Below are 22440 nucleotides of genomic sequence, written 5' to 3' on the forward strand. Positions count from 1 at the left end.
TAATATGCCATGACTAAATGTGGAAACTGTGTTAGATCTCAGTGATGTGCAGTGGGAATAGAGATGTCCCCAGTCCTCTGTGGCATCCTTAGGGTGTAGTAAACTTCAGATGTTAATAGCAGTGTCAGAAAGAAAAAGAAAAAAAAATAAATAATTCGTTGTGCAATAATACAACATCTGGGGGGGGGGAGTAATTAAATTTTGATTCAAACATTCACAAATTCAGTGCAAGTCCAAAAATCTTGGAGATCGCACTTCAGAATTATCTTTGAAGATTCTTCTTCTTTCCCATTTGGAATGAAAGCATGTTTCAAAGGGTAAATTTTCCTGCAAGACAGATGTGAGAAGGTTTGCATAGTTTTGTCCTTATGAATTATTCCTCTTGACCAAATTTGAACAGATTTAATTCATCAGTGTAAGTGAAAGGGAAAGGCTTGGAACTGCTGGTGAGCTACTGCAAAGAGGTGTAGAATTCCAGACTGGTTTGGGTGGGAAGGGACCTTAAAGCCCATCCAGTCCCATGGGCAGGGACACCTTCCACTAGCCCAGGTTGCTCCAAGCCCCATCCAACCTGGCCTTGGACACTTCCAGGGGTGGAAGGGGTTTTCCCAAGCCCTCCCCAGCCTGGTGCCCATTGTGGGATGGTCCCAGGGCTGTGGCAGGGGGTGATGGGGCTGTGGGTTGTTGTGCAGTTGCAGGACCGGCGGTCCAGCAGCAGTTCCCTGCGAGGCACTGTGGCCGAGAAGGAGCAGAAGGAGCACGACTCGGACCTCAACAGTGACCAGGACAAGGCCAAGGACTGCAACGGGCAGGTGATCCCCAAGATCACCCTGCAGAGATCTGACACAGTGATTGATGTACGTGCTTGGCTCTGCCTCTGCCATCCCCTGAGGGTGCCCACCCTGACAAACCCCCCTGGAGGGACAGGCCTGTGCCCAGCTCATTGTGGGTTGGGTCCTACAAGCCTCCAGCCCACCTGGGGTTCCCACCTTGCACCCTGAGGTCTCTCCACACCGTGCCCTTTTCTCTGCCTGCTGTCCTTCAGTGCATTAAACAGCTTCTTCCCTTCCATCCCTTCTCCCCTTCTAGTTCAACCCAACTTTTGAGCCAGAGAAACAGGACCACAACCACCTCACTGTGGGCAACCAAGACGGGCCAGGACTCGAGAAGAGGGTGGGAAGTGCCATCAGTGTCATCTCCAACGCTGTAGAAGGTACATTTCCCCCAGCCTGGGTGAGGGCTGTGGGTGCCCTGTGGTGTGTTGGTGGGTTTGGGTTGGTGATAGTGGCTGTCCCAAATCCCCAGCCCCATGCAAGGGATGGGTCTGGGCCTGGGGTCTCCATACAGGGTCGGGGCACTGCAGTGATGCCCAAGCAAGGCTTTTCATCCTAGCTCACTTGGATGGTGCCTGGAGGCAATAATCCAATATCTCACACAAATTAGGGATTACAGTTGATTAGAGAAGTCTCCAGAGCCAATTTCTCAGGAGCTGCTGTTTCAGCTTCAGCAAAAAATACCATAAACTCAGCAACAGCAGGCTCTGTCCTCCCTGAGAACGGGCACAAAACCCTCTGACCACCCCAGAGGAGTTCCCTTGGATGTTCCTCCAATCTCAGTGTGGCAGGGACACCTCGGATCCTGCCCAGAGGCTGAGAGCAGGATTGGACCAACAGTTCCCTGACTGATCTGCCTTTACATCCCTCTCCAGTTGGGAGGGTAAAGTCTGCAACATCACTGTGCCCGGGCATGGGAGGGCTCCTCCTTTTGGGAGCCCCCATATTAAACTCATAGGTGGTCTAGGGCTGGTTCAGGGCCTCAGGAGAAGTCACTTCTAGAGGGCACTTGCCCACCAGGGTGAGGACAGGATAACCCTGCACTGACATCATCATCTTTTCCTGCCCTCAGAGCTGGAGGAAGCTCACCAGAAGTGCCCGCCCTGGTGGTACAAATTTGCCCACACCTTCCTGGTCTGGAATTGCTGTTTACCGTGGGTGAAGTTGAAGGAGTTTGTCAAGATGGTGGTGATGGACCCCTTCGTGGACCTGGGCATCACCATCTGCATTGTGCTCAACACACTCTTCATGGCCATGGAGCATTACCCCATGACAGAGGAGTTTGAGAACGTGCTGTCTGTGGGGAACCTGGTAGGCAGCTCTGGGCAATCCATCCTTCCCATTTAGGGGCACAGCAGCCCCATCTCCTACCCTGTGGGCAGATCCCCCCCTCTGCTGCTGTTGTGATATTCAAACAGTATGGATTCCTGCCTGAAAACACATCCCTGAGAAAGCACTGCAGGGGCCTGACCACAGCATCCCTCCCCAGGGCTGGAATCCAGGATGGTCCAGATCAAGGGAATTGGTGTGGGGGTGGGATCCATCATTCCCTGCTCTCCTCCTGCTGCAGCCTCTGCCTGCCTTGGTGCATCTCCAGTGTGGCCACGGCCTTGCAGAGCTCTCCTGAGCATCCTCTACATCACAACCCAGGGTCAGGCACGAGCTGCTGCCAGCCCTGGCTGACACCACGCTGTCCTCATGATGCTGGGTGGCCACGGGGCAGAGAGGGGGCATTCCAGACTGTGGGAGCAAACTGGTCCCCACTGAGCAGGAAGAAACAACACTGGTAGCACTAAAAATAGTAATAATCAGGGCTTTTCCCTGTGAAATCACTGCAAATCTGAGCTGTCCTGATTTTATAGGCGTATTTAGCACCCAGCTGTGGCTGCTCCTGCTGCGAGCTCAGGGCAAGTGGCTTTGAGCTGGATGGAATCTGCTGGTGGGACAAGACCAGGAGGCCCCTGGTAGCAGGGGGAAATGCATTAAGGGATGCATTGCCCACCTTGCCCTGCTCCAGCACTTGCTGAGACCTCTGTGAGCACAGGCCCTGGAGTGACAGATGCCAGTGGCTGTGCCCAGGCGGGCAGGACACTGTGCAGCACATTTCTGCTTTGTCTCTGATTTCAGGCAGGAAATACAAGGGGATTAATGGGCTGGTGCTCAAGGCACGGTCGTGCTGCAGGATGGCTCCAGCCCTTCCTTTGGGCCAGCAGCTTTTCTGGCTGGGCATGATTTGCTGGGAAAGGGCCAGGTAGGGATGGGAGTAGGAGAAGTAGCTCCCACTGAGATGTGGTTTCCCCCCAGATTTCCTGTCTGTGCCAGAATTAAAGCTACAGTGCTGCTGCCTGTCCCATGCAGGCTGTAAAGGGCAAGAGCAGGGATCAGCTGGCAGGAGCAGAACAGGGGGTGTTTGTGAGCTGGCATTCAAAGGGCATGTGGGGGCCATCCCTTGGGATACTGGAACAGGAACAGAACAGGGGGCATTTGTGGGCTGGCATTCAAAGGGCACGCAGGGGCCATCCCGTGGGATGCTGGAGCATGAACAGAGCAGGGGACATTTGTGGGCTGGCACGCAAGGGCCATGTGAGGACCATCCCCTGGGATGCTGGAGCAGAAGCTGGGATGTTGCAGCCTCTCCTCCCTGCCCAGTGGAGGCACAGACCTGTGTGTGCCAACACCATCCACATCCAGGCCAAATCTGTCCCTGGGCCCCTCTGCACGTGCTGTGTCATGGAACTGCATCGAGGATGGTAATTGTCACATCGCTGAGCCCTCTCTGGAGTAACATGATAATACAAGAGCTGTTGTAGTCCCAGGGAAGGAGTAATGTGTAAAATCCAGATCAGCTGTCACAAGGCTCAGGGAGGGACAGGGGCATCCCAGTAGCAGCCCAATTCCCAGTGCTGGGTGTCTGTGATTCACCAGTTATTCAAAAGGGGTCTCTTTGCCAGTGAAACTTTAATTTTTAATTTCCAGCTGCTAACTCACACCTCTGTGTCCCTCCAGAAGGAATCAGTCACCAGTACTCCCAGTCTGGCTTTACCAGCCACACTGGGCAGCAGCTGGGGAGCTTGTTCCCAGCTGGGACTGGACCTAAAGGGGCAAAATTCTTTGGGAATACACCAAAAAAGAGAGGTGCTGCCCACCCCCACCCCAAGGCTCTGCACTGGTTTACAACCGAAGTGACAGGGTGCTGCTTCCCACAGGTCTTTACAGGGATCTTCACGGCGGAGATGGTCCTGAAGCTCATTGCTCTGGATCCCTACGAGTACTTCCAGCAGGGCTGGAACATCTTTGACAGCTTCATCGTCACCCTGAGCCTGGTGGAGCTGGGCTTGGCCAACGTGCAGGGGCTCTCCGTGCTCCGCTCCTTCCGCTTGGTAGGTGCTGGGGAGGACTCTCAGTGCCTGGGGGCTGTGGCTGTGATTGGCACCTGGGTGGAGATGGCTTGTTCAGCCTCCTCTATAGCGGTCACCAACTAAAGATAACACTGAGAGTCAAGATAAACACTTAGGAAAGTCAGAGCCTGTGCTCTTCCCAGAGTGATTGACCCCTCCTGCCTTCATAAATCAGCCACATGGAGGTGAGATGGCAGCGTCACAGCCTTGCTGACACCCTGTGGCAACAGCAGCCCCAAGCCAAACCAACACCTCCCCTCCTTGCTCCCCACAGCTGAGGGTCTTCAAGCTCGCCAAGTCCTGGCCCACCCTCAACATGCTCATCAAGATCATTGGCAACTCCGTGGGTGCCCTGGGGAACCTCACGCTGGTTCTGGCCATCATCGTCTTCATCTTCGCCGTGGTGGGGATGCAGCTCTTCGGGAAGAGCTACATTGAGTGCGTGTGCAAGATCTCCGTGGACTGCACCCTGCCCCGCTGGCACATGAACGACTTCTTCCACTCCTTCCTCATCGTCTTCCGCATCCTCTGCGGGGAGTGGATCGAGACCATGTGGGACTGCATGGAGGTGGCCGGCCAGACCATGTGCCTCATCGTCTTCATGATGGTCATGGTCATCGGGAACCTCGTGGTGAGCTCTTAGGGTGGGGGTGGAAGGTGGGGGGCAAGGGCAGAGGGTGTGGTGGGGTGGAGACAGAGTCACAGAATCACAGAGTCACAGAATCAGCCAGGTTGGAAAAGACCTCTGAGGTCATCGAGTCCAACCCATGACCCAACCCCACCTTGTCAACTAGACCAGAGAACTGATGCCACATCCAGTCTCTTCTTAAACACCTCCAGGGTCGGTGACTGCACCACCTCCCTGGGGAGCCCATTCCAATCCCAATCACTCCTTCTTCCTACTGTCCAACCTAAACCTCCCCTGGTGCAACTTAAGGCTGTCCAGCTCAGCTCATCTACAGGGCTGGTTGGAGCTGGACAGGAGCACTGGAACAGGGCTCCACCTCCCTTCCATGGGCCTGGTGGGACGTGCTGTGTGTCAGCCCTGTGTGAAACAGGGTGAGAAGCGATTTCTGAGGGACCTTCAGCTGAAACCAGATCAGGGACTGAAGAGGAAACTGAGGCACAGAAAACAACGGGCTCTAGGCAGAGGCAGGAGCAACTCTGGGACAAAAGAGAGCTCAGCTTCAAGCTGCCTTTCTTCTCCACTTGGCTTTTCAGGCTTTCCTCCCTGCTTCCACCCCCTGCAGTGAGGGATGGAGGCAGTGCTCTATCCAGCACATCCCAAGGCTGGCCCTTTGCTTTCGGCAGCAGCCCCCCCACCCAAGGCTCTTGGAGATTCCCAACATTCCCAGTCCTCACCTCAGTCCAGGAGGTGATACCCTGGACCCCTCTGCACCTCCTTCCATGGGTCCTGGTCCTCATCACCCCCTCCCTGCCTACCTCCCTCCCCACTAATCCAAGCTGCTCACTGCCTGTCCTGCAGGTTTGCAAGTTCCAGGAGAGCATGAAATCCTTTCTAAACTTGGTAACCCTCTCACTGGCAGCTTTGAAGCTTGTTTTCCAGTCTGTGTGGGCCCTGCTCTCCCTTCTTGAGGAGCAGGGCAGGGGAGGGAAGCGGCCGCCTGCCCGAGTCGCTCCTGTTACTTGCTGGGGTTGTGTAAGCCCTTTGGAATTTGCTTTGAAAAACTATCTGCCCGGGGAGCTGCTGATGCCTCCGTCCCCAGGGCGGCTGGCAAAGCCCTCCAGAGGGGTGAAAGGAGCCCCAGGGAGAAACACAGAGCACCCCATGGCTCGGGTCAGGGACTGGACAGCCTGGAGCATGCCACTTCCAGGACAGAAAGTTGGGATTTCAGTGCTGCTTGGTTTCCCTGGCTCATGAAAGGTATTTGAGGCTTTGAACTGGTCCCCAGAGCAGGACAGAGCTCGCCCCAGTGTGTCCTGAGGTCTGTGGGTAGTGCTGGGCAGACGAAGGGAGCAGCCCTGTGCACCCCTTGAGCTGCCCATCACCCACCATTCAGCAATGGTTTGTGATGCCACCTTTGGAGGGGAACCCATTCATTTGGATTGTAATGGTGAATGAGGCTGAAAATCACCCATAAACAGCTGGAGCCTCTGCAAAACCATCTGCAGAGAGCACAGAAGACTGGGAATCACAGCCGGGCCTCTGGAAATGTTTCCTCTTCTGGAGCCTGTTTTTGGAATAGGACAGCCCATACAACCCTCCAAGAGACTCTCCTGGAAAAGACAGGGGGGCAGCAGGATTTTCAGCTGGTGGGGCCAGCGACAGCCCTTCCAGAGGTGCAGGGGTTCCCCTCCCTGAACTGCACCCCAGCCCTGGCAGCTCCTGCCACGCTCTGCGCTGCAAAGCAGAGAAACATGGAGCACAAACACGTAGAGAGCCGTCTCTGCCCCCTTCATCCCCTCTGCCAGGCTCTCCTGGCCCTGTCTCAGGTATTTCCAAGTCCTGGAGCCTGTCCCAAGTATGCCAGAGCCTCCCAAGTATCCCAGAGCAGGGAGGTGTGTGTTTCTCTCCGCTTCCCCTGCGGGAGGCATAAGGTGACGGGTTGGTCGTCCTTTACTGTTAATGACACTTTGAGCATTTCCTTTGGGGTTATTAAGGGAAAAGGGAGGAAGTCAGTCGGGTGACAAGGTAAGGGATTCCTGTCCAACAAAGCCAGAGCCAACGGCAGCTATTAGCTGTAATTGGTACTTAACGTAAGCATTAAACTGATGGGCCTGGGGGATTTATTTAAAGACGAGGTTTAAGGCATATGGTATGAGCCATGTGAAAGCAGCAGTGACCTTGGATAGCAGCTAATTCCCAGCTCAGATACACTGCTGGCACAACAGGGCACAAACATCAACAGCTGTGGGCTGGGCCCATCTCTGCTCCAGGCAGTGGGTGCCTGGCTGGGTGCAGGGGTGCCTGTCCCACTCCTCTTCCCATGGGCTGCTCCAGATTTCTGGCATGCAGGGAGTCAAACTGTGCCAGGGGAGGCTGTGGAGGGGCCCGGTCATGTTTTGGGCATGGTGAAGTAGGAGAGATCTAGAGGAAGCAGAAGAGCCCACGTTTGGAGCTGTACAGAGCATTTGCATCCCATAAGTTGAGATGAAATCCCATTTTTCATGGAGCAGAGCAGTTTCTGGGAGACAGGGATGAGGTGTGGGGGGGTCAGGCTCCTCTGTGGCACCGGGGTGTGGGAGACCCTCAGGAGCATGCTGGGCATCTGAACTACCAGGGAAGAGGAGAAGAAGAGTTGCAGCTGGGAGGACAACAAGCAGGAGCTTTCTGCTTGGGGAGAGAAATGACATAACCATAGAATCAGAGAATCCCAGAATGGTTTGGGTTGGAAGGGAACTTAAAGATCTTCCCATTCCACCCCCCTGCCATAGGCAAGGACACCTTCCACTACCCCAGGTTGCTCCAAGCTCCGTCCAACCTGGCCTGGGACACTTCCAGAGATGGGGCTTCCTCACCAGAGCTGAGTTGCATCCCTGTGGGTGGTGGGGAGTCCCACATGGGGACCAGCCAGGCCAAGAGGTCCAAGAGACCAAAGGGAGGGACACGGTGAAGCTGGTTTGAGAGGGGCTGAAGCCATGGCTGGTATGACTTACAAATGGATCAGCAGGACCCAGGCAGCTGGGGGTGATGCTGAGGGCATCAGAGCCCAGGAGGAAGTGAGGAGGAGCATGTCCATGTCCTCCAGGAGATGAGGCTGGCATCTCTGCAGTCCCCAGAGCTGGGTGAGGGGAGCACAGAGCCCACGACACGCTCAGCGAAGGGGTTTCTGCACAGCCCCTTTGGGTGGTCCCTGCGGAGCTGAGCCTGGTGCTGGATGTCAAGGCTGGTGTTTTTGTGGTTTTGTGTGTGTGTCCCCCCCCCCCCCTCCAGGTGCTGAACCTGTTCTTGGCTTTGCTGCTGAGCTCCTTCAGCGCCGACAGCCTGGCGGCGTCGGACGACGACGGCGAGCTGAACAACCTGCAGATCGCCATCGGCAGGATCAGCCGCGGCGTCGCCTTCGCCAAGGCCGCGCTCCTCACGCTGCTCCGGCGGCTCTGCAAGGGCAAGAAGGTGGCCCCGGAGGAGGAGCAGGAGCCCAGCAAGAGGGAAAACTCCGTGCTGAACCACGTGGACACCACCCAGGAGACCAAGTCGGGGGGGTACCTGGACGGGATCGCCGGCAAGGAGCACATCTTCATGGACGAGCTGGATCACATGAACTTCATCAACAACCCCAACCTGACGGTGCAGGTCCCCATCGCCTCGGAGGAGTCTGACCTCTACGAGGAGACCAGCACCCAGTCTGAGACCGAGGACACCACCAAGGTAAGGAAGGCAGGTGGAAAGGTCTCACCCCAAACCAGGGCTTGCCCCGTTCTTGCTCTGCTGCTAAAAGAATGGTGCTTGTTTGAGTTACTTTTGGCTTTTCCACAGTGTGTGGCAGGAGCCAAACTTGGGGTTTCCCAACCTGGCATTTCCCAGTGTAAGTTAGAGTTGGGGGTCGGGTCCAAGCAGAGGTTTGGCCTGTTTGGGGTCAGATTATGGGGTTATTGCTAATGCCAGAGGGGCCCTCACACCCCAGGGATGGTGCAGGGACCAGAGTGCTCAGTTTGGGGTTAAAGATGTTCCAGAGGAATCTGATGCCAGGAAATCTGCTGATGGCACTATCATTGGATCCACTGCTAATGCCTCCAAAAGCATCACCAGGGGGGGCATGAAACCAGATGGAGGAGCTTAGCAGGAGTGAACATGAAGCGATGCAGGTTGGATCCAAAGCTGATCAGACAGCTGAGATCAGCACTGAGGTGTGGGGGGAGCTGTCAGGGTTCATGGGACACTGATCACCTCACTGGGAGGGTGGCAGGGGGACAAGAAACTCAGGAATAGTGGACACAGAAAGGAGGGTGATGGGCTGGTGGGAAATTGCTGCTCACACCGAGGTCCTGGGGAAATGTGGGGAGGCTGAGGGTGCTGTGGTGGAGAGAAGCAGATAAATCAATCTGGAAAGGGGTTTCATAGGAATAAAAAGCAGTTCTGATGGGGGGGTTTGTCATGACTGTCGTTGGCAAACGTGTCTGCCCAGGAGCTGAGGGGCCTGTGGGAAGCTCTGTCCCAACTAGTCCTGTTGTGTGCCAGGGTAGAAGGCAGCACGGTGCTGCTGAGCACCTGGATGTGACTGCACAGGGAGCCCAGGAAGAATGAACCAGAGTTCCCAAAACCCTGGAGCCACTTGCCTCCCCCCTTCTGCAGGATCCTCACAGCTCAGCGCAGTGACAGTGGCTCTGCAAAAAGAGGAGACTATCCTGATTCTTTGTTTTGAGCTGGGAAAACAGTGCTTTCAGCAGTTGGAGCTGCAGGAGGGGACAGAAGGAAAGGTGGTGGCTGGCTGTGACCCATTGTGACGTGCTGCTAAGCTGTACTCAGAAGGGACATGTGTGCCTGGAGCACCTTGGTCAAAGCAATGGACAAGGAGGGGTTGTGCTGTCATTCCCTTTATTGTTGCCAGCAGGACGGTTGAGAGTTGGTATTTTCCCCCAAATTTTTCCTACTACAACTGCAGTCCCATGGCACTAATCCCCTGCACACCCAGTCTGTGCCAGAGCACACTGCACAGAGGTGATGTCACACCTCACAGAGGTGATGCCAATGCCAACCTGGCCACCACAGGGGGACACACCCAGCCTGGGCTGTGGGGTCCCCAGGAACCTCAGTTCCCTGCCACCATGATGTGCTTCCTGGCAGCTGGAGAAAAACCTCAGAGTGCAGCTATTGGACACGTGCTGGCACAGCTCTGGGGTTTAGGGAGCGTGTTCAGCTGATGGCACCCACTCCAACAACCTGCAGAGAGACCTTGAGAGTCATCCCTGGCTGCTCAGCACATGCAGGGAGGGAAAGAGCATCTCTCAACAACTAAATACCAGTTCAGACCATCATTGCTGCTGGGTTTGGTGGCTTAATCCAGTCAAAGGGATGTGCAAGCCAAGGGGGGGCCTTCACAACCTGGTCTCTGCCCCAACAGGCAGGGTGGGCAAAGGGCTGGCACTTACCATGGAATTACCATATGGCTTGGGTTGGAAGAAGGCTGAAAGGCCACCCAGTCCCACCCCCTGCCATGGGCAGGGACACCTTCCACCAGCCCAGGTTGCTCCAAGCCCCATCCAGCCTGGCCTTGGACACTTCCAGGGATCCAGGGGCAGCCAAAGCTTCTCTGGGCAACCTGTGCCAGGGCCTCCTCACCCTCACAGGGAGGAATTTCTCACCAATATCCCATCTAACCCTGCCCTCTGTCAGTGGGAAGCCATTCCCCCTTGTTCTGCCCCTCGAGGCCCTTATCCAAAGTCCCTCTCCAGCTCTCCTGGAGCCCCTTTAGGCCCTGGAAGGGGCTCTAAGGTCTCCCTGGAATCTTCTGCCTTTTAGCCAGGCAGAAAAGGACCTGGGAGTTTGGATTGACAGGAAGCTGAACATGAGCCAGACTGTGCCCAGGGGGGCAAGAAGGCCAATGGATCCTGGCCTGGATCAGGAACAGTGTGGCCAACAGGTCCAAGGAAGTGATTCTTGCCCTGGACTCAGCACTGGTGAGGCCACCCCTGGAGTGCTGTGTCCAGTTCTGGGCCCTCAGCTCAGGAAGGACATTGAGGGGCTGGAGCAGGTCCAGAGGAGAGCAACGAGGCTGGGGAAGGGACTGGAGCACAAGTGCTGTGAGGAGAGGCTGAGGGAGCTGGGGGGGCTCAGCCTGGAGAGGAGGAGGCTCAGGGGAGACCTTCTCACTCTCTGCAGCTCCCTGACAGGAGGGGGGAGCCAGGGGGGGATGGGGCTCTTCTCCCAGGAAGCAGCAGTAGGACAAGAGGGCTCAGTCTTCAGCTGTGCCAGGGGAGGTTTAGGTTGGATATTAGGAAGAAATTCTTCACAGAGTGATCAGCCATTGGAATGGGTTGCCCAGGGAGGGGGTGGAGTCAGCATCCCTGGAGGTTTTTAAGGTGAGACTGGATGTGGCATCAGTGCCATGGGCTGGGAACCACGGCGGGGTTGGATCAAGGCTTGGACTTGATGATCTTGGAGGTCGTTTCCGACCTGGCTGATTCTCTGATTCTATGATTCTCTTCTCCAGGCTGAATACCCCCAGCTCCCCCAGCCCATGTGAAATGGTAATCAGAAATCAGGTCTAATTGGTGAGAGCCCTGAGCTGGCCCCTGGGGAGGGTTGGTGCCGGCAGGGTGTGCTCACATGCCTGAGATCAGCTCCAGGTGGAGCCAAAGCCCAGCACACCGCTTGGTACCGAGGACAGCCCGCCGTGAGGAGAGAAAACCGGGGGGGTTCTCCGCATGGGCTGCTCGGAAGATGCTGATAAATACTCTCCCCCTTCCAGAGCAGCTCCTTTGCGAGGCAAAGGTGTTTTCAGGGTGAAATGAGAGCAGCAGGATCCTCGCAGCTGCTCTGCTCGAGCACTTTAGCATCTTATGGTTGTTTCATCCTTTGCAGCTCAAAGCAGTGAGGAGGGGACAGGCTGGTCTCTGGATGTGCAGGATGAGTGCAGGGGCTCAGGGCTCCTCCTGGAGGCTTTTTCCCTGGGGGTCTCATCCTGCTGGGGAGGGTGATGTGTCCTGGGATATGTTCTGGGCTGTGGTGCATCACAGGGATATTGTCAAGGGAGCTGAGGGAGCTGGGGGGGCTCAGCCTGGAGAAAAGGAGGCTCAGGGGGGACCTTCTGGCTCTGCAACCCCCTGACAGGAGGGGGGAGCCGGGGGGGGTCGGGCTCTGCTCCCAGGGAACAAGGGACAGGAAGAAACGAAATGGCATCAAGCTGTGCCAGGGGAGGTTTAGGTTGGATATTGGGAAAATTTCTCTGCAGAAAGGGTTGTCCAGCCCTGGCAGAGCTGCCCAGGGAGGTGGTGGAGTCCCCATCCCTGGAGGGATTTAAAAGCTGTCTGGATGGAGACATGGGTCAGTGGTGGCTTTGGCAGTGCTGGGGGGTGGGGGGGTTTCGGTGATCTCAGAGGATTTTTCCAACCTGAAGGATTTTAAATGCTCTGAATTATGGGGGTCGCGGGGGTGTGCAGCATCTGAATGCCAAGGCTCAGGGCTGGCAAGGATGCCAAAAGCCCTGGATTTGGGTGGAAACCCCCAGCCAGGGTGGACGTGCTGTACCAGGTCTGTGATGGAAGTTGCTCTGCAAACCTGCGGGTTTGGGGGAGCGTGGGGGGGCTCATAAGCCCCCAGGGATGGGGCTTGGGGGCTCTTGCCATGGGACCAGCACAGTTATCCCCATCCCCACCCAAAAGGACCTGCCCTGAGCACCAGCCAGAGAGCTCCTGGGTTCCATGAGCTGTCCAAGTGCCCCTCTAGGGACACCTTTCCCCCCATCTCCAGTGTGGCTGCTCTGGTTTGTCCCCACCTCGTCCCTTTGCAGGATTGTCCTGGAGCAGATGGTCTCTGTGTCCTTCCCCGGGGTCACAGCCTGCCTGGCCCCACACCAAGGCCTCCTAATCCCCTTGGCCCTCCTCTCCCCTCCTCCAGCCCCAGCAGAGGGTGGTCCCACTGATCCTGGAGAGCCACCAGCTGACAGCTCGTGCCACCCCCGGTGCCATGTTGGGCTCCTCCGGGCAGTGTCCTGTGCCTTCCCAAAGGCTCCCCCAAAGCAACATCTTCTCATGGAGATGTGGCTGTGGCCGCTGGAGCTGCAGGCAATGACAGTGCCTCAGTTCACTCCAGGGGCTCTTCCCTGCTTTTTGGAGGATGGAGCAGCTCTTTTATGCACTTCCAAAAGCACGAGCAGCCTCGGGGGAGGATTTTCTCCTTCCCACGAAAACCAACACCATCCTGTGTTGGAGATACCTATCCAAGATCTTCTGGTTCCTGCTGCTCCCAGGTAGGACAGGCAGGGTTGGGGGTCTGCTCTTTATTCAAGTGCTGCAGAAGGTCTTCTCGGAAAGCCAAAAAAAAAAAAAAAACACAGAGGAAAAAGAATCCCAGGGGCTTGCCAAGGTTTTCTCTTGTCATCAGCCCCTCCGGGCCTTGCTGAGTGGTGTCTGGGAAGTCAGCCAAGCTGAGCTGTGGAGCAGGATGGAGCTGGAGAGAGGTATTTGGGATGCAGGTTTTGAACTTGGGTGAACCTCAGGCAAAGGGCCCTTCGGCACGAGCCGAGCCGGCAGGATGTGAGAGGAGTGCCATGGTGGCTTCTTAGGTTTCTGTAGGTCTTATTGCACCAAAGGGGGTTTGGCAGAGGAATTCCTGAATGGGGACACGCAGAGGAGGAGGAGGAGGAGGTGAGAAAATCAGCCTGAGGTGATGGTACAAGTAGATGGGAAGTGGACCTGCTGTGCTGAGAGGAAGGCTGGGATGAGGGGACCTTTTGCTCCTCTGAAGCTGGATGAAAAGTGAAGCTTGTGAAAGCTCAGGTACCAACAACCCTCCAAGGTTTGCAGCCCTGGACAATTCAACAGCTTCACTCTGGGCTGTGTTTCCATAGGAGAGGGACTTGGGGCATCCTCCAAGCCACGGGGTCCCACCAGCCAGCTGTCCCGGTACTGCCAGGTCTCTCCGGGGGCAGGGGGAGGGTGGCTGGAGGCAGCCAAAGCCCAGGAGTGTCCCTCCTGCAGGGGGGACAGCCTGAATCCTCCTGTCCCTCTGCAGAACCCCCTGTGCAGCGACAACGCCTCATCCCTGTGCAGCACCGTGGATTACAAACCCCCCGCGCCCGAGGAGGAGGAGGTGGCAGAAGTGGCCGAGGAGAGCAACGAGCCCGAGGAGTGTTTCACCGAAGGTGAGGGGCCAAGCAGGGCAGGAGACCCTGTGGAGAGGGGCAGGGGGGTGTGGAGGGGCCAGTGCCAACCAATTCTTGCAGCATAAGGACCCCCCAGGCTCACTGAGCTCAGCCCAAATTCCAAATCCTCCTGTACTACCCCAGAGACGATCCCCATGGGACTCCCCTCTTCCACCCCACCTAAGCCCAGCAGGGTCCTGCTCCAGCCTCCACCACTGACGGTTTGAAACGCCAATAAAAACCATGGATAGTGTCTCCGTGGTGGAAACACCCTGGCCAGGAGGTGACCCCCGGCTCTGTGTCCCACCCCCAGCCTGCGTGAAGCGGTTTCCCTGCCTCTACGTGGACATCACCAGCGAGAAGGGGAGGACATGGTGGAACATCCGGAAAACCTGCTTCCGCATCGTGGAGCACGACTGGTTCGAGACCTTCATCGTGTTCATGATCCTCCTCAGCAGTGGGGCACTGGTAGGTCCCACCTTCCGCCTGGTCCCACTTGCTCTGCAGCAGCTTCCCAGCGTGGGGGAGCACAGGGAGGACCCGGGCTCTGGGTGTGTCCTGGTTGCCTCCTGTGCTGTCACACAGCTGTGGGCAGATGTTGGATTGAAAAGCCCATTTGGCTCAGGTCTGTCCAATGTACAGCCTTGCAAGGGGGTCTAAACACACTCTAAGATATAGTGTGGCCACCCCTCCCCAGCGTCCATGGGCTCGAGGGACGTGACTGCAGCTCCCACTCCAGTTATTGATGTCAACCACAAACTACCTTCTGCACCTTCTGTTTGGCCTCACGTGGGCACTTGGTGTGTTCAGCTGGAGAAGAGGAGACAAAGGGGAGACCTCATTGCAGTTACAGCTGCCTGGGCAGGGGCAGAGGAGGGGCAGGGACTGAGCTCTGCTCTGGGGGGACCAGGGACAGCAACCAGGGAATGGCTGGAGCTGTGTCAGGGCAGGGTCAGGTTGGATCTCAGGGAAAGGTTCTTCCCCCAGAGGGTGGCTGGGCACTGACCAGGCTCCCCAGGGCAGTGGGCACGGCCCCAAGGCTGCCAGAGCTCAAGGAGTGTTTGGATGACACTCCCAGGCACAGGGTGTGACTCTTGGGGAAGGTCCTGTGCAGGGCCGAGAGCTGGACTCGATGATCCTTGTGGATCCCTTCCAACCCAGCATATTTTGTGATTCTGTGACCTGGGTGCCCATTTAAATCCACCTCATTAATAAGCTGTGTGTCAGCCCGTTGGCCTTCTGAATTTTTGGGCTGGGTATAACCCAGAGGCCCCTGGAAAGACCAACCTCTCTGCAGGTTTGGAGGCGAAGAGAGAAGGAGGGAGAACAGAGGGACTGAGGGGGGTTTTCAGACATACTTTACATGTCTGCATCGTGCTCTGAGGTGCAGTTTGGGGATGTCTGAGGTTGTAGCTGGTGCCGGAATTGAAAGCTGTGCTAAACGAGCTGTGCAACACCTGGTCACCACACCCATACCTCTGACTGCTGACACCTCACACACCACGGGGGTGGAGCAGTCACCCAAACTCCTGAGGGCGTTTTCAAAGCATCCAAAGGCGTGGGTTGGTGTCCTGGCTTTTGACTTCAGATGGGTGGGAATCTGATGCAGCTGGACTTTTTTGCTTCAAGTCAAACACCACCCCACAGAGCCAACAGGAACTTGCAAACAGGAGTTAGGCCCCAAGTTGATCGGGTACATGAATAAATGCCACCCATCATCAGGCTCTCAACTTCCCACGCTTCCCCAAGCCCTAGGGAAGCAGGTGTGGATGTGGCTGCCCTGGGAAGCAGCGGGTCTAATGGCAGAATGACTGTCATGTAGCTCCGTGCCTCTTCCAGGCGTTCGAGGACATCTACATCGAGCAGCGGAAGGTGATCCGGACCATCCTGGAATACGCCGACAAGGTCTTCTCCTACATCTTCGTCATCGAGATGCTGCTCAAGTGGGTGGCCTATGGCTTCAAGGTGTACTTCACCAATGCCTGGTGCTGGCTGGATTTCCTCATCGTTGATGTACGTGATGAGCACCTCTAGAGCCGGAGCCAAGGGGTTTGGGGGCATTAGGGGATTGCAGCAGGCTGCTGGAAATGAACCCACACTGTATTTGAAAGGATAATGGTGTGGCTGTGGAACAAGGGCTGGGAACATTTGTTAAAATAATGGTCTTCCACGGGATGGACCATTTCTTTCCCTGGTTGCAGAAACCCTTTCAAACCACCTCTGTTTTACACCAAAGCCAAGAACAGCCTGTGCTGTTCTACCAGATCCCAGCAGGGATATGAAGGGACATGGGGTCTCCTAAATGCTCCGTGACAGAGCAAGCTGTTCTTCCTGTGCAGTATTTCTGTGTCCCCCATCAGCTCCACCCTCACACTCAAGAGGTGGGGACATCCTGCCCCATCCCTGGAAGTGTCCAAGGCCAAGTTGGACACTGCTTGGAACAACCTGGTCTAGTGGAAGGTGTCCCTGACCATGGCAGGGGCGTGGAACTGAATGAGCTTTGAGGTCCCTTCCAACCCAAACCATTCTGGGATTCTGTGATCCTTGAGGTGGCTGGTCACCACAGACCCCAAGGACTCAATGTCTATGTCCCAAAACTAGAGCATGGCCACCAGCCTGAGGAAGTGTTGGGGAGAGAGGGAAGGCAGGAGCTGGAGGACGTGGCTTAGTTGTGTTTCCACCTGAGATGCTGCTGATCCCTTGGGCTGCTCCTTCCAGGTTTCCCTGGTCAGCCTGACAGCAAACTGGCTGGGATACTCCGAGCTGGGAGCCATCAAGTCCCTGCGGACACTGAGGGCTCTGAGACCGCTGCGTGCCCTGTCCCGATTCGAAGGCATGAGGGTAAGTGACTGCCCTGTGTGCTGCTGGCTCTGACATGGACATGCAACACTGCACCCTTCAGCAGCCACCTGCACCAGGGACACGTCCCAGCTGCTTTTCAGGGGCCTCCAGATCAAAGGGACTGATGCTTTGGTCCAGTCTGAGTGCACTTGGTGCTGCTGGGGCACGGGCACGTGAAGGTCCAGGTCATTATTGGCCTGATGCCCCAGCCAGGTTCCTCCAGGGTCTCTTCTCCCTTTGCAGGTGGTGGTGAACGCCTTGCTGGGCGCCATCCCCTCCATCATGAACGTGCTGCTGGTCTGCCTCATCTTCTGGCTGATATTCAGCATCATGGGGGTGAACCTCTTCGCGGGGAAGTACTACAGGTGTGTCAACACCACCACGGGGGAGCTCTTCGACACCAGCGTGGTGAACAACAAGAGCGACTGCATGGCCCTGCTCTACACCAACGAGGTCAGATGGGTCAACGTCAAGGTCAACTTCGACAACGTGGGCTTGGGATACCTCTCCTTGCTGCAGGTGGTACGTACCAAGGGCAGCTGCCACCATCCGAGGTGCAGGGCAGCGTGGTTGGCATCAGGGCTGCAGTGGGATGCTGCCCTGATGCCCACATGGGGTCTGTGAGCTGCTTCTTAGCTCCAAAGCTGGTTTTTAACACCAAAAAACCACTACAGAGCCAAGGAGGAAAGGGACAGGGTATTAGATGGGAGGGGAAGGTGTCAGCAGGGAGCTGCTGCAGAGGATCGATAGCCCCAAGCCTGGAGGTGCAAAAGAACCCCTGCACAGCACAGGATGCAGGAGTGAGGAGGAGAGGCTCTCTCTTACCCCCCTGACCCATTTGGAAAGTCCAGTCTGCCGTAGCTGTGGGCTGTGGAACTTTTGCACAGGGAGGGTGATGCCTGGAAAAAGGGGGCACGTGTCCCCTGCAGGTGGTGGGTGAACGCAGCCGAGTTCCACAGAACTCACCCCAGCTGAGCCAGGCAGCAAAGGGGAACTGCTTAGCACAGTTTTAATAAAAATAGAGCTGTGGGCTCCGTTATGGGCCGGGCTGGGGCTACTCCCATCAGATCCACTGGCAGCTGCAGAATCAGAGCATGAGCCAGGCTGATTAACCTGCTTTTAAATTCAGCTTCCTCTTCAGTCTTGTTGTTCCATCAGATTCAGGAAACAAGATGTTCAGACCTTTTGTTTAACAAATCAGCAGCAAAAGGCTGTAAAAGACGCAGTGTAGTCCCCATAAAAGGTGCAGTGTAGACCCTCACCCTGCTGGGATGGGAATCCAACTGATTATGGAAACAGTGGCACAGAAGTCAGGGCTATGGAGGTGGCACAGCTTGGGAGTGGGAGGGAGCCAGGGTGCAGCTCTGCTGTTGGGAAAATGTGCTTTGGTTTGGGGAGAAGCATCAATATCTTCTTTTCCCAGCCTGGTTGGCAGCAGTGTTTTGGGAAACACTGGTAATCTCAGCCCCAGAACAGCCCATGCATGTGCACAGGCAAATCTCCCTGTTTCTGCATTGGGACATTTTTCTTGTGGATTCAAGCCATGTCCCCCCTCTCCTGCCAGTCCCATGGAGAAGCTGTAACTCCAGGCTGAGCAGGAGCGCCCAGAGCTAAACCCCAGACACGCACCCATCACACTCCCTCCCCTCCCAGCCCCAAACACCTCCCAGAAAACATGTTCTGCACTTTCAGAGAATCATAGATTCATTTAGGTTGGAAAATACTCTCAGATCATTGAATTCAACCATTCCTGTTCCCTCAGGCAACCTTCAAGGGCTGGATGGACATCATGTACGCTGCCGTGGACTCACGCGAGGTGAGGGGACACGCAGGGAGGTCTCACAACCAGCTCCAAGTACCATCTCAGGGGTTGATTCCCCATAGCAGACTGGGAACAGGGTCCTGGAGCTGAGGTGCAGCTCAGCACAGGCTGGGATAGATCCTCAGCTGCAGCATCACCTCTGGCTCTGCCCTTTGGTGCTGGGGGCTGCCTGCATCCCACCCATGGCTTCAGCAGGGGCATGGGCTACAGACTGGGGACACCCACAGAATTTATCATACCATGGAATCCCAGAATGGTTTGGGTTTGAAGGGATCTTTTAAGATGAGCTTTAGCTCATCCAGTCCCACCCCCTGCCATGGGCAGGGACACCTTCCACTAGCCCAGGATGCTCCAAACCCCATCCAACCTGGCCTTGAACATTCCAGGGATGGGGCAGCCACAACATCCCCCCTGCTGAGGTGCACAGCCTCAAAAAGAGCAGCCAGCTGAGTCCCTGTGCCACCCATGTCACTGTCACCTGCATCCCAGCTGCAGCCTGGCCCCCACACCAGGTTCCCACCCCACCCAGATACAGCTGGGGCTGAGTCCACTCCTTTTGGCTTCAGTTCGGAGTCCAAAATCCCTGCTCAGCCTGGAGGGCTCATCCTTCACCCTGCTGTGAGCTGATGCCCTCCACGTCCCCTGCAGCTGGAAAAGCTTATCCCACCCTGCAGAAAGTGCCTGGCTTGCCTTGAGCAATAAATGGGTTATGAAAACAAAGCAGCCAACATTTAACCTCTGGGTTAAATGGGTTATTAAAAAAACCCAACCAGCTGTTCTGAAGAGTGTCATGCAAAGGCTGTTTCTACCATGATCCATCCCCAGCAGTGTCCATGTGGACACACACTGCCATGAGTTGATGCAGCAGGAAGGGCTTCCTGCTGTTCTCTAACAAACCAGGGAGGGTCATCCCACACACCCACAGCCCAAACTCATTGTTTTCATTGCCTTTTTTTAGCACCAGAAACAGCAGCTCTGCTCACCCCAGGGGCAGCTGCTGGTGCTCAGCTTCCAGGGCCCTCTGCAAACAGAGCTCAGGCTCCTGCCTCCCAGAGCACCTGGGGCAAAGAGCTGGTTTGGGAGCAAACCCACCCTGTCCTGCCAAGAGCTTTCTTCGAAATGGGGGAAGCCAGTGAGGACAGCTTGGCACATCTCCAGCCAAATGCAGAGCAGAACTAAGGGATGCCCCTTGAGATGAGTGTTGCCCAAGGCTGCCAGGCTGAGCCACCCCCATGTGCTGGCGTGGCAACTTAACCCACTTTTTCCTTTCCCCTCTTGGCTGTACTTCAGCCCTTGGAATGCTGACTGTTGGGAGGAAACTCACTTTTGCTCATTGATATCTCTGCACCTGGGCATCCTTTCCTGCTCCCCAGCCCATGCTGTGGGATCAGGGGTCAGCATTTCCTTGTCCCCCCAGAGAGTGTCACATGGGTGTCCCTTCCTGTGGTTGTTCCCACAGGGATCACTCAACCCACAGGGCCAAAAGTTGTGGAGCAGCCACCCCACGGCTCTGTCCCAACACCACGACCCCTTCTCCGGGGTTTTGGGGACACACTTTTGGGAGAGGATTAACCTCACATCTCCTCTGTCTCTTGGACAGATTGAAGAGCAGCCACAGTATGAGATCAACATCTACATGTACATCTACTTCGTCATCTTCATCATCTTCGGCGCCTTCTTCACCCTCAACCTCTTCATCGGCGTCATCATTGACAACTTCAACCAGCAGAAGAAAAAGATGAGTATTTTCTGGGTCCTGCAGTGCTGTTCTGTCTGGGGTGCTGGTCCAGGATGGAGGGTGAGGGGACCAGAGCCACCACACCCAGGGCTCAGATGGATCCCAGGACTCTCATCCATTAGTGGCTCCCTGCACTGGACAAAGGGCACACAAGGCTTGGTGTCCTGGTCATAGCATTTACACAGGATTTAATTCATGGCTTCAGGGGGTGGAGGCAAATGGAAACTGCATTTTCTTCTTCCTGTGCTATCACCTTTCCCACCCTGTGACCATTTCTCATTAATTTTCTATGCATCAAGTTGAGGCTCAAGTCCTGCTTTTGAGCAAGTAGCACAGGACTGACACCTCGGGGGTGCTGGAGCGGGGAAGCAAGAGGAGGGAGGGCAGGACGTTGTTGGTGCTGAGTGAGGTCCCAGCAGGACCACTGAGCCAGTGCAGAGAGCAGTGCCTGGCAGGAGCTTGGCTGGGGACACTTGGTGGGCAGGGACATGGTCAGAGATGTTTGGTGGGCAAGGACATGGTCAGAGATGTTTGGTGGGCAGGAACATGGTCAGAGATGTTTGGTGGGCAGGAACATGGTCAGAGATGTTTGGTGGTGAGAGGTGAATTCTGGAGACTAACAGCAGCGATTCCCTCTATACTTTGGAGGCAAAGACATCTTCATGACAGAAGAGCAGAAGAAATACTACAATGCCATGAAGAAGCTCGGCTCCAAGAAACCCCAGAAGCCCATCCCCAGACCGTCGGTAGGTTGGGTTAATCCCCCTGGAGTGGAGCATGCAGGGAACACTTCGTTCCACCAGTTGTCCCAAAGGGAATGAGAAGGATCTGGAGAAGATCATTTGCAGGGCAAGGAGCCACATCCTGGCTCCCTGTTGCTACTTTTCAGACAGGAGCTCTCTAAAAGCTGGGGCTTCAGAAGAAGTTGACATCAGGCCACCTCCTTTGTGTCTGCCCTTCAGCCCTGGCTTTGCTGGCAAGGGCATTGAGGGCATGCCTTTTGCAGGTTTTCTCCTAACTCAGCTCCCAGCTCCTCTGTGGAAGAGAACTGGGCTTGGGGAAAGCTCAGCTTCAACCCCCCTGGAAGGGACACTGGTCCAGCCAATGCATTCACGACTGAAATTTGGATTTGGGTTTGGTAGCCTTGCACAACTGAGGCCTTTTCCATGTGTTTGTGCCCTGTTAACTGTGGATATTACTAGAAAGTGACTGTTCTCCGTGCCCACACCTCCTGATCTGGTGTTACCAATGGGCTCCATCCTGTGAGGTGCTGGGTATCCTCCCCCCATAACTTCTGGGGCTCTGAGACCTGTACCAGCCACAACCCTGAGGCTTTAAGTGCTCTTTTAAATGCGGTTCCTTCTTCTCTTTCTGTTTGTGTCTTTTATTTTGTGTGTGTCTATCCTGTGTTCCCACCCCACCTCTGGTGCTCCATCATCACCCACGTGGCCCCTACGGCAGAACAAGTTCCAAGGGAAGGTGTTTGACTTCGTTACCAAGCAAGTGTTCGACATAACCATCATGATCCTGATTTGTCTTAACATGGTGACCATGATGGTGGAAACAGATGATCAAAGTGAGCTCAAAACATCCGTGCTCTACAAGATAAACATGGTCTTCATCGTCATCTTCACCGGGGAGTGTGTGCTCAAGATGTTTGCCCTGCGTTACTACTACTTCACCGTTGGCTGGAACATCTTTGACTTTGTGGTGGTCATACTCTCCATCCTAGGTGAGTCCTTCTGGTCCCTCCAGTTCCTCAGGGATCCCACTGGATAATGAAGAGTGGAAATGGTCTCACCAGTCCACAACCACTAAGCTGCTACTGGTCCCCTCTTACACCCACGCTTTGAGCAGGGCCAAGCCAGCAGGACCCTGAGACAGGAGGGGTGTGAGGCCACCCCATACCACCAGCTGGGTGAGGGGCTGGGGATGTTTCTCGCTCCTCCTTGGTGTTATTCCCCCTTCTCTCCATGCTGCTGAAATGGAGCAGCCAGTGTTTAACCCTTGTGTCAACCCTGTGCTCAGAGTTTATTTTTTTATA

The 22440-nt window shown here is 55.6% G+C and overlaps 1 protein-coding gene across 2 annotated transcripts in view; it reads left to right on the top strand.

Annotated features, from left to right (window-relative positions):
• Positions 1 to 22440, top strand: part of SCN4A (sodium voltage-gated channel alpha subunit 4) — a 45655-nt gene that overhangs the window by 20667 nt on the left and 2548 nt on the right. For both annotated transcript variants that reach the window (XM_032711464.1, XM_032711463.1), the window contains exons 11-25: positions 693 to 857; positions 1090 to 1213; positions 1906 to 2144; positions 4040 to 4213; positions 4506 to 4862; positions 8127 to 8561; positions 13866 to 13995; positions 14309 to 14463; positions 15835 to 16008; positions 16714 to 16836; positions 17080 to 17358; positions 18599 to 18652; positions 20259 to 20396; positions 21038 to 21142; positions 21858 to 22128. In XM_032711464.1, the coding sequence (XP_032567355.1) occupies positions 693 to 857; positions 1090 to 1213; positions 1906 to 2144; positions 4040 to 4213; positions 4506 to 4862; positions 8127 to 8561; positions 13866 to 13995; positions 14309 to 14463; positions 15835 to 16008; positions 16714 to 16836; positions 17080 to 17358; positions 18599 to 18652; positions 20259 to 20396; positions 21038 to 21142; positions 21858 to 22128 (2923 nt within the window). The remainder of the gene's footprint in view (positions 1 to 692; positions 858 to 1089; positions 1214 to 1905; positions 2145 to 4039; positions 4214 to 4505; positions 4863 to 8126; positions 8562 to 13865; positions 13996 to 14308; positions 14464 to 15834; positions 16009 to 16713; positions 16837 to 17079; positions 17359 to 18598; positions 18653 to 20258; positions 20397 to 21037; positions 21143 to 21857; positions 22129 to 22440) is intronic.

This window comes from Chiroxiphia lanceolata, chromosome 26 (assembly GCF_009829145.1).
Source record: "Chiroxiphia lanceolata isolate bChiLan1 chromosome 26, bChiLan1.pri, whole genome shotgun sequence".
NCBI lineage: Eukaryota > Metazoa > Chordata > Aves > Passeriformes > Pipridae > Chiroxiphia > Chiroxiphia lanceolata.